Source organism: Haliotis rubra, unplaced genomic scaffold, assembly GCF_003918875.1.
Source record: "Haliotis rubra isolate DU_JTF1 unplaced genomic scaffold, ASM391887v1 Scf2, whole genome shotgun sequence".
NCBI lineage: Eukaryota > Metazoa > Mollusca > Gastropoda > Lepetellida > Haliotidae > Haliotis > Haliotis rubra.
The window spans coordinates 7,438,726-7,451,188 of NW_025766002.1; the positions used below are offsets into that span (position 1 = coordinate 7,438,726).

Here is a 12,463-nt window from a genome sequence, read left to right on the forward strand (position 1 = left end):
TGAAACCCAGATCAAGTGAACAGTTAAAACATAAACTCAACTAAGCTTTAAGTCTGTACCCAAACAATAAAAAACAAACCGAAAAAAACCCATAAATATTTAATAAAAATAAAGTCAATTACTAAACTATCGATAGTCAGACATGCAATCGATGCAGGTTGTATGCATCGATGCATCGTTATTTTTTCGTTTCTAACATCGATTAATTGCTATCGGAGACTGAACAATTGCAATCCATCGATAGTTCCATGCATTGTTACAGCCCTACTCGCAACAGAAGCATCACAGGCAAAGAAGTACAAATATGTCTTTTTGTTCAAATAACCTCAGTTGAACATCTTGAGTTTAAGTCATACTGATCCTGGGGTCATCACGAGAAAGATGGCGGAGCGTTTATCCAACATCACAACAAATTGCATTAAAAAGAAAAATAAGATATCATTGAACGACATTTTTGAAAGTGTGTTTCGAGAGAGGCACAGAAGTTATGTACCAAAGGCCAACTCAAAATCCCACACAGACAAATATATGGAAAACAGTTATGTCGGGGTTAGGTTCGTTCATTATCCATATGGTGAAACAACCAGTGTCATACAGCATATGTGCGCATGTGCACATATCACTTTTGCCTAGCAACCATTGTTTCCGTATATCATCGTCATTATCATCATATCATCTGTGACGTCATTAAACAATTGAACGTGACGTCAATGAACAGGGATCGCACACTTGCTTACCGTGTTTTACTGCACAAATGGATAATAAAGAAATTATTACACTCGCAAGTGTGCCACACAACTTATACGAAACTCGTGCAAAATTGTCTATTGCCCTGGCTCTCGGTAGGGCAATACAAATTTTCACGCTCGTTTCGTATAAGTCATATGACACACTTGCTCGTGTAATAATCTCTATATACAGACCCGTGCCAGATATATTCGGACACCTGACGTAATTTCCATAGACTTACATGTTATTTCAGTGTAGCATAAATAATTTTCATTAAGTGAGTTTAGGATGGATCTCTGTAAAATGTGACAGGCAAATTTAATGCTCAGTACAGACCGTCATATCTCAAAGCTGGTGCTGGTTGCATTCCGTTTGTAGTTCTATTAAAGAACCGGCCATAGTCTTCGATACGTTGGGTACCACTCGACCGGGAGCTGTAATGCCAACAAAAACAACTCATAGCTTCACCTTAGACATTTGTGAGTTATTTTCCATCGAAAAAATCCTTGCCAAAGAGCCCACATGTATTCGGCATCAATACTACTGGTGTCATACGAGTAAGTGAGTGAGTTTAGTTTAACGCCGCACTCAGCAATATTCCAGCTATATGGCGGCGGTCTGTAAATAATCGGATCTGGACCAGACAATCCAGGGATCAACAGCATGAGCATCAATCTACGCAATTGGGATACGATAACGTGTGTCAACCAAGTCAGCGAGCCTGACTACCCGATCCTGTTAGTCACCTCTTACCACAAGCATGGATTACTGAAGATCAAAGATGCGAATAGGAATTCTTTGAAGACATTGACGTTTAAAAAACACGCATTAGTCTCTACACTAACGAACAAATAACCCTTCAGTTTTTATGCCATGTTTAAACTGCATGGCTGTGTTTTCGTAATTCGTGTGTGTGAAATCATTGCAAGTATTGAAGTTTAACTATAAGTCAAACTTTGAAAAATCTAAAAAAAACCCATTAAGTTAAAAAAAGCGACATGAACTAAATCCCAAGCAACGCAAGATTGCCATTGAGAAGGACACGTATGTGAATATATTGCCGGGGCTTGATGGGAAGATGGACATCGCGAGTCCGGCACATATCTGGGTTTCTAGAACATCACAAAGTGCACATTTGCTTTTAGGGTTTTTTTTAAACTTGGCCAAATGCATTGTCCTAGACTCCCGAATGTCATACATTCAGTGATCGCGATATGACCTCTTGACATCATCACAAACATACGCACGTTCACACACGCTTCTTCAACCCCAGCAACCACAGGCATATATGACTAGCAAAGAAATAATCTTTCTGTTTCGAGAATTCATCAAAATACCTTATTATGTGTCCTCATAGGACGTTAGTATCCTTCTACAGTACACATACAGTATAAAAATCAGAGTAGTTCGTGATTTGAATAGAGAGTAACTACATACCTCTGTAAGTCTGCCATACTGTCTTACCGAGTGTGCTTGCGAATGAAGTTTGTCTCTTTGTACACATCCACGCAGGGATGACGAACATACCGCATTGTATCTGATTAGCCAGACGTAAAATTCGGCACTTCAACTGACTGCAAAATTATTACGTCTGAGGATTGTAATAATAGTTGGTAGAAAGCTGATTAATCACAGTGATTACGCCGCTTTTAGCAATATTCAACAATATCGCGGTGAGGGACACCAGAATGGGCTTCACACACTGTACCCATGTAGGGAATCGAACCCGGATCTTCGGCGTGACGAGCGAACGCTTTAACCACTAGGCTACCCCACCACTCCTGATTAATCACAACACTCACATCTCGACGTACACTAGTGAAACATTAAACACTGCGGCGTTTAACAACACTCATCATATGAAATAACTGTAGCATATTAAGCTGTTAAGTTTAAAAGAGTAAACGTCATTGTTCAGTCATTGAATTGTTTGGACCAGACTCCGTAATATCACAAACAATATTTCTCAATGCGGCATAAAACAACTCTTACGCCGTAATGTACGTGGAACATGTCCCACTGCGGCGTTAAACAACATTCAGGCAGTGAAATATTAGGTTAAACGTTACTAGATATTACGTTATTAGAAGTGAAATATTAGGTTAAACGTTACTAGATATTACGTTTAATTATTAGAAGTGAAATATTATTGGTTAAACGTTACTAGATATTACGTTATTAGAAGTGAAATATCAGGTTAAACGTTACTAGATATTACGTTATTAGAAGTGAAATATTAGGTTAAACGTTACTAGATATTACGTTATTAGAAGTGAAATATTAGGTTAAACGTTACTAGATATTACGTTATTAGAAGTGAAATATTAGGTTAAACGTTACTAGATATTACGCTATTAGAAGTGAAATGTTAGGTTAAACGTTACTAGATATTACGTTATTAGAAGTGAAATATTAGGTTAAACGTTACTAGATATTACGTTTAATTATTAGAAGTGAAATATTATTGGTTAAACGTTACTAGATATTACGTTATTAGAAGTGAAATATCAGGTTAAACGTTACTAGATATTACGTTATTAGAAGTGAAATATTAGGTTAAACGTTACTAGATATTACGTTATTAGAAGTGAAATATTAGGTTAAACGTTACTAGATATTACGTTATTAGAAGTGAAATATTAGGTTAAACGTTACTAGATATTACGTTATTAGAAGTGAAATATCAGGTTAAACGTTACTAGATATTACGTTATTAGAAGTGAAATATTAGGTTAAACGTTACTAGATATTACGTTATTAGAAGTGAAATATTAGGTTAAACGTTACTAGATATTACGTTATTAGAAGTGAAATTTTAGGTTAAACGTTACTAGATATTACGTTATTAGAAGTGAAATATTAGGTTAAACGTTACTAGATATTACGTTATTAGAAGTGAACTGTTAGGTTAAACGTTACAAGATATTACGTTATTAGAAGTGAAATATTACTACTGCGGCGTTAAACCCGTCCCTACCCTTTATGAAGATTACAAGCGTTGTATTGTACAGAGAATCTGCGCCAACCTTTAGTCACTGTCCAAATGAATTATTATTATCACGAATCATTCGCATGTTCTGTACTTATTTATAAGAAACGTTACGTTACATACAAAGCTCCCATTTGGGATCACACTTTACAGATTCTAGTGCTTTGAATCCCATCCGGTATTCGAACCCACACTCTCAGCACACAAAGATAAATTACGATCAGGACTCCGAGTTAACTTGTCATACTGAACGACGTAGCTTTAACGCGGATAGAATTTTAATCGGCACGTGGGGTGATCATCACGCGTTACGAATCTCGAAATTCTGGCATACGTGTAGCAAGGTTATTGACCTGGAGTCCGATAGACAGTAGACTACAATTATATGGAAACGGTAGCGGTGGGGTTGCCAAGTGGTTAAAGCGTTTGCTCGTCAAGTCGAAGACCCGGGTTCGATTCCCCACAGAGGTACTATGTGTGAAGCCCATTTCTGGTGTCCCCCGCCGTGATATTTCTGGAACATTGCTAAAAGCAGCGTAGATCTTAACTCACTCACTATAAGGAACTCAAAGGGACCACTAAGTACCCTTCGTGTTAACCATAGTTCGTTATACGCATTGAACAAAAAACAACAAAACAAACAAAAACATTAAGTTAAACACCTTAGCTCGTTATGAGCGTGTTAGTTATAATATTTTACTGTATTTGTCTGTTCAATCGTGCGTTGTTGAATGTAAATAGGCCTTAACTGCTTAAAAAGCCACAATTGACCTGCATTGACACTTTCGCAAACATATTCCATAATCAAAAGAAAACTCAAAAGAAGTCAATGTATGATTTCCACCTGCATCCCAATCACGTGACCCGTGAAGATCCAGGTAAGAATTGGTCTGCAGCAACCCATGCTTCTCGTGAGAGGCCACTAACACGATCGGGGGGTCAGGCTCGTTGACTTGGTTGACACATGTCATCGGTTCCCAGTTGCGTAGATCAATGTTCATGCTGTTGATCCCTGGATTGTCTGGTTCAGACTCGATTATTTACAGACCGCCACCATATACCTGGAATATTGCTGAGTGCGGCGTAAAACAACAAACAAACCAACGATCCCAATCACGTTCGTGAAAATATGAATAGTGATGATAATAGGTATCTCGAAAAGCGCAAATCCTGTTAGATGGTTCAAGTCAAATAAGGAATTGCACCAGACAAGAAAAAATCAGTGATGCGTCAAATTTAGCAAGTTTTAATTTTCAGTCATTGTTTTGTCTCGAATATTGTGAAGTGAATAGACACGTGAATGATAGCGTGTGGTATTTTCATCATTCTATTCAAAGGTCATTATAGATTTAATAGGGCATGTTGTGTTGAGATTGTATGACTGGATCACTGAGAATCGGCAATAACACCAGGTGTTCACGAAAAGGTTGATTATACTTATAGCAGTACCTCCCGCCACGCACACAATTTACACGTGTTACAACATATTTGGTTACTGTCTCTTAAGCATCTCAGCAATTCTCCCAGAATACGATGACTGTATGTAAATGACTGATTACTGACCATGCAATCAAGTGTTGAACCAAAATTTCCAGAGACACGAGAGCGTATTTTACTGATTTTTTATTTGTAACTAAAAACGATAATATGTTAAATTTCAAAGCACTGTGTCTACGTTTCCCTGAATATCAAGTGGAAATGGCTTAACTAAGACACTGACAGTGAAACCGTGATCCAGAAGTTGTAAGCAAATGTTTTTTTAAGAAAACGTACATACTCTTAAATACCTGTGCCTTGAGGAATGTTGACGTCATAAGTGAGTGAGTTTAGTTATAGCAATATTCCAGAAATATCACGACGGGGGACACCAGAAATGGGCTTCAAACACTGTAACAATATGGGGAATCGAACCCGGATCTTTGACGTGACAAGCGGATGCTTTAACCACTAGGCTACCCCACCAGCCCTTGACGCCAAAAGCATGAGCTTATGGAATAGGGTTTGCCGTGAATGTACATTCAAGAAAGATCTGCAGGTTGATGGGTGATATAAAAATAATCATTACGTTGCAGGCAGCAATCTAGCAACTATTCGCGGCGAATTGAGATTTGTAAGATGGTACCGTATTTTATCAATTAACTGTCGTGAACGTGAAGATCCGGGTTAGAATTGGTCTTTACCAACCAATGCTTTTCTTAAGAGGCTACTAACCGGCTCGGGTGGTCAGACTCGCTGACTTGGTTGACACGTCATCGTATCCCAATTGCGTAGATTGATGCTCATGATGTTGATCACTGGACTATCTGGTCCAGATTCGATTATTTACAGACCGCCGCGATATAGCTGGAATATTGCTGAGGACGGCGTTAAACAACGCCCATTGTGTGCCATCAAACTCGTTTTGGTAGTTGCTGATGCTATTGCCTAATTTTCACCAGCATTATTTAACTGACAAGAAAGATCTATCATAAAACCCAAAAAATATCAAAGATTATCATTTGACTATCTTTTATTTATCAACAAAACTCATTACAAATCGACTAAATATCCCTGCAACATGTCCGCTTCTTTCCATCAGCTGAAACATAACAGGAGAGATTATTAAATATGATAAAACATATATTTACTGAATTCTGCATTCATTACATGCGTAACACGTTTCTTTGGAAACAGCCCTTAAATATCTTGTTTATTCTTTTGCTGGAAATTGCTCAATATCTTTGAAGAATGTTTTAACAGGATGTACATTTCACTTGTTTTGACAGGGACTTTTAATTAACTACTTGTAACTATTTTACAGGGTTGTTTTAACACATTGAATAGCCTAATTGACTAGCAGAGGATAACACGTCACAATGATAATAACAATACCCTTTCATAAATCTCTGCTCAAAACAATGCATTGTATGACCATAAATGAGACAAACTATGTAAGATACGATTGAATTCACCGACTGTGTCATGGTACACTTCAGTTTCTAAATGTGCTTTTCAGTGACTTTATTACAATCATCAAAATGTCTCACCTTTCTCCTACTCAAAGGCACAGGCACCATAAACGTTTCCATCGGGACATGCAAAAGCATCGCAAGCGACACTACTAGCGCTAGACTGAAGTAAGAAACATAGACATCCCCATTAGAAATCAGACAGTTGTGATTTGTAAAAACACGAAACATAGCAAACGATTACTGTTTCTGTTGAAAGCGATTCTGTTCGCGTTTGACCACAGGCAAACTGTAGCGCAAATAGGGTTGCGCAACAGAGAGAAAATGACCAGTCTTCCTATATGCGAGCGAAGCAAGCAAAGATTGGCAACGTACTTCCTTTGTTTCGGTTCCAAAAATATTTTAAATGTCAAAATAGAATATCGCCACCATCAAAGGTAGGCACCCATTTCCAACTTTACATTTAATAACTGCTCATGTAAAACATTTCATTCAACATTTTCGTCCTTCGCCTCCTTGATAATATTGATCAAGGAACTGATGTGAAGAAGGAAAGGCTAAACTTATGTTCTTCGGAAGCGATATTGGCGTACATGTGTTTGTTTGTTTGTTGTTTTACGCCAGATTCCAGCTATATGGTGTCGATCTGGAAGTATTCATGTCTGGACGAGACAATCTAGTGATGAACAGCATGAGCATCAATCATCTCAAATGTGATACGATGACATGTGTCAACCAAGTCAGCAGGCCTGACCACCCGTTCCCGATAGTCGCCTCTTACAAGAAGCCAGGTTGCTGCAGGCCAGTTCTAACCCGGATCTTAACGGGTGTGGTCGTAATGAGGCTATTGGCGATATCACTAGGGATTTCACAAAGTTGACTTTGTAAGTCAAGTCAAAACTTACTGCTCTGTCGCCGGCCAGTTTGGATGCAAATCCGACAGCATCATCAGCGTTATCGCCCGCTTCGCTGTATGCGGTTCCACCCATGTCGTCAGCTACGCTGGTGTCGCACGCCTCAGCAAACCCGTTAGCGTCAAGGTACAGACCTGAGCTTCCCTCTTCCTGGTAGGAAAATACAACATTTGTTAGGGACAACACCTGAGCACAAACGAGAGCGTGTTAATCTGTTAATAATGAGAATCAACTGGATACGGACTTTCGGAACTGCTGTTCTCACCGGAAGTACTCTCGATATATTCTCATATGTTCAAAAGTGGTATTCGATCGTAGCGGAAACGAAAAAACGGTTCCACAACCTCAATTCAAAAGCTTAATTTTATGATGCGGATTATTTGTTTTTTAGAGCACTCCTGTGTAAATAATGTAGTTAGTGCGTTATTGAATTGTGGTGTTTAGTATGGAATCAGGAATCATGCTGACCAGCTAAGCGGAACCAGGAAAACTTACATACAGCAACAAGCACAATTAGACAAAACTAAATGTACATATGCAGAGACGAAACGTTCTTTTATGTAGCGAACAGTCACTATATCATAGATAGAACTGAATCAATCGCTGAATACCTGCTCTAATATACTTCCCATCAAACGTTTAGACTCACTTAAAACAATATTTGTTATGTATATATATATGGTTACATCGAAGACTGATTTCTCCACTAACTTGGGGGAACCAACTGCAAACCTTATGCAGATGAACTGCACGAGGATCATGCATCAAATTGTTGAAAAGCATGTGCAAATATCGTGCATGTGACTAGAAGCGTTTTGGTGTAAAGTTTTGTTAAAAATTCGCCAATTTTTCTGATTTTTATCATTTAAGGAACTCATGACAATAATCTTTTCAGCGTTACGAATTTGTTTTTCAATACATCAGTTCATGTGTAAACAGTACCTTTAAACAGTATGGAATATTTTGCAAAATATAGTTTAGAACAGTTGACTGAAGTAAGTGGCTATGTTTACACTAGTGAGTCTAAAGTTTTGATGGGAAGTATATGTTTCATTCGTATGAGAGAATGACGTCAATAAAAGAGGGAATGACGTTACACTTATTGTGACGTCACGCCACTGTTACATTCATCGGGTTAATGTTGGAATGATCGCAATTCTAAACTGTTCATTTTAAGTTTGACCGTGTTAGAAATTTTACGAAAAGGAAAAAAATTATACTGAGATGTGCACTTGAGGCATGCAACTTGGTTTTAATTGGATATTGTTTACTGCTTGTGCACCAGGATACATCTATATTTATATATTCTGTTTGTTAAATTTTGTTGTTGTTGCTCTAATGCAGGTAATTAGAACAGTGGCAGTTTTGATAACATCGAAAAAGGAAAAAAATGTTCTTAAAGTTTCGAAAATGTCATTGATCAGACCTCCATAATCTGTTGACATAGTTGGCTCTGATGCACTTTATAAGGGCTGGTTACATATATTAAAAACCCTGATGATTCTTTATAAAATATATATGTTCAATAAATGATCACGAGTAGGTTATATATTACTGAAAACTAACAGAGAGGATATATGCAATTTGAATGATAGTTTGGATTTAGATTTCGGTTAAATTATGGTAAACAAACAGCAATTGCAATTTCAGAAAGACTTACAAGATTCGAGTTCCCGCTTTCTTGTATGACAGCCTGGGTGAGAGCCTCTCTGTTGCAGGATACCATGGCAACAACGGCCAGGACGAAAACAAGACAGGTGATTCTCAGCATTTTGATTCTGTCGGGGCTAAAAGGAAATTGCTGAATGAATGGCATACAATAAAAGAGACATTTGTCGCAATTGTCGAGTCGTTGCTGAATGATTTACGTTCTTCATATCGTTAAAAAAGTAGAATAGGATATCATTTGGCACCAGCTAATCTTTTTGTAAGAACATATTAACATACAGATGATGAAACCAGTCCTCTCGGATTGTGATGCTGTACGTTTGTTTTTGTCAGTGAGTGAGTGTAGTTTTGCGCCGCCGTCAGCAATATTTCAGTAATATCAAAGCGGGGAACACAAGAAATGGGCTTCACACATCGTACCCGTGTGGGGAATCGAAGCTCTTAGACGTGACGAGCAAACGCTTTAACAACTTGGCTCTCCAAACGCCCCTATTTGTTTCAAACCATACGATGTGTCAATACGGTATGACAGGTGTTATTGCAAATACGAATGCAAGAGTATCTTTATAAACCATCTCTCATTTATTCAAGAGTGGGTGAATGCGTGGGTATGGTTTTACGCCCCGTTTAACAATATTTCATCAACCAGAAATAGACTTCACGCATTGCATCGATGTTGGGAATCGAACCGTAATTGCGTGATGGGCGAACGCTTTAACCACTAGACTAGCCTTAAACGTTTGTTTAAGAGTTGAAATGTCTGTACACAAATATATCCCTATTCTAAATGCATTCACACCGGAATGACAAACATCAACCAAATTCCTAAAACTGTTTCAGCTGATGGACATTGTATTTCAAAAGCAAACAAATGAAACAAAGAACAAGTTTCAGATGAAAACAAGAAACTATCTTCTGTTCTTTAACACTGTCATATTGCTCTGAATTTGTTAATTCTGACATTGTTGTAACCTTCTTCAAGACATTGATCAGTTTGGACTTCCGTGCCGAATTTAGCTGATATTATGTGATATAACTGAAGTAATGTCCAAAGGTGCTTTAAACAAAAAGATCCGCGTTAACAGTAACTAAAATCGAACTTGGCAACAACAATAGTTTCAAGTTAGACATTTTGTCTGATTAAAAGACAAAAAATAAAGTTATGAAAATACAAAAGCCAAAATAAAGTTAAACTCACGTGGTAGTAGTGTGGCTGACTGCAAAAACGTTGTGAGATCTTGTGATGCAGACAGACTACACGGGGCCTTTTATACCCTTGTCGATTGACAACGATAATTTTCAGTTGCACATCCCTAATTACACGTGTCAATCGTTACGTCGAATATCATATTTTGACAGGACGTCAGACAAACTGAGCAATTAACGTAATTTGTAAAAAAGATGCAATCCAAAGCACATGGTATTAATGCTAACACTGCGAATTTTGTTACATTTCAAAAGGTCCATTATTGTCCGTAATGCAAAAAATTGATGCAAAATATGTCATGATTGTTTTAATTAGTGACGGATAGTGCCTAACGCGATACTAATAGCGAAGGGTGAGATTGGTTCGTTAGATGTATGGAACTACGGAGCTGTCATTATCACATGTAATGACTAGCTTGCACCAAAGGAACGAAGTCTAAAGAAAGAACTTATTTGAAATGAATGCGAATTACTGAATTGTTTGGATTCTGTTCAGGCGACATGTTTTTACGAAGTTGTTTGGTCCATGCATTATCTGCAACATGTGTTGATAATGTTGATGTTGATGCAATAGTAAGGTTTTATTGGATGCGATCTACACACTTAGAAATTAAAGAAGGGCGTCAATGATATACACTGCCAATACCATGAGATGCACATGGTTGTGTGGTTGTGTGGCTGTTGAAAATACTCCGTTGCAGCATTCATATCAGATTTAACGCCTATTTGTCATCTAGCAAATAAAAGCGACAAAATGATTCCCGTAAACAATGAGAAATCTCTTCCAAAAAGGTGGGACTTTATCCCGAGCGTGGAATGATTATGAAATTTTGATGATAAATTTAAAGTGTCCAAGGAAGGATGGACGTGTCCTCCCCTTTGGCTGACATATAAAAGGATGAAGTCAAGTTTTATCGAAGCCTTGCTCCACTTAGTAATCCTGAAAGGTAACCTTCAGGCATTGAAAATACTTTCAAAATTGCATGATGTGTGTTGATCGTGTGGTGGTTACCCTAATTACCAGATTTCAATGCCAAAAACCTCCAGCCATTATCACTGTGGCATACAAATAGATAGACCAAGATAAATCCCAGCATCACAATAATACATATATTAAAGTAATAACCATTCCCAAATCAACCAAATTGTAAATCCCAACGATGCCATTTAGCAGCGTTGCGAAATACAAGTTTGACGACTGGTAGTGTAGAGTTCGTGATCTAGACTACAAGTTGTCAGACCTCTAATGTTGTGGAGGCTGCAGTGGCTGAGTGGGTTAGGTATCTGACTTTGAGCGCTGGCGATTAGGAGTGTGAGTTCGAATCCCAGATGAGACTGAAAAACGTACTAGCATCTCTACTTACTGAGAAAGTGTAATCCCAACTATAACATAGGTTACATGTGAGCACTTTCTAATGTCATTGTGTTTTCCCTTACTTTAATTATTCAAATAGACAATACTCCAAAGTGTAATCCCAACTATGTACCGTTACATGTGACCACTTTCTAATGGCATTGTGTTTTCTCATACTTTAATTATTCAAATGGACAATACTCCAAAGTGTAATCCCAATTAAAACATAAGTTACATGTGACCACTTTCTAATGTCATTGTGTTTTCCCTTACTTTAATTATTCAAATAGACAATACTCCAAAGTGTAATCCCAACTATGTACTGTTACATGTGACCACTTTCTAATGACATTGTGTTTTCCCTTACTTTAATTATTCAAATAGACAATGCTCCAAAGTGTAATCCCAACTATGTACCGTTACATGTGACCACTTTCTAATGACATTGTGTTTTCTCGTACTTAAATTATTCAAATAGACAATGCTCCAAAGTGTAATCCCAACTATGTACCGTTACATGTGACCACTTTCTAATGGCATTGTGTTTTCTCGTACTTTAATTATTCAAATAGACAATGCTCCAAAGTGTAATCCCAACTATAACATAAGTTACATGTGACCACTTTCTAATGACATTGTGTTTTCTCGTACTTTA

At 37.7% G+C, this 12,463-nt stretch overlaps 1 protein-coding gene across 1 annotated transcript; it reads right to left on the reverse strand.

Moving 5' to 3' along the window:
- Positions 1–6,209: 6,209 nt before the first annotated feature.
- LOC124275460 lies at positions 6,210–10,562 on the reverse strand. Its single transcript, XM_046711027.1, has 5 exons — positions 10,447–10,562; positions 9,241–9,367; positions 7,572–7,730; positions 6,745–6,829; positions 6,210–6,296 (listed from the first exon to the last, which is right to left on the reverse strand). Exons 2-4 carry the CDS (start codon positions 9,349–9,351, stop codon positions 6,752–6,754), a joined length of 348 nt encoding a protein of 115 aa, XP_046566983.1. The 5' UTR covers positions 9,352–9,367; positions 10,447–10,562; the 3' UTR covers positions 6,210–6,296; positions 6,745–6,751.
- Between the last annotated feature and the right edge of the window lie 1,901 nt (positions 10,563–12,463).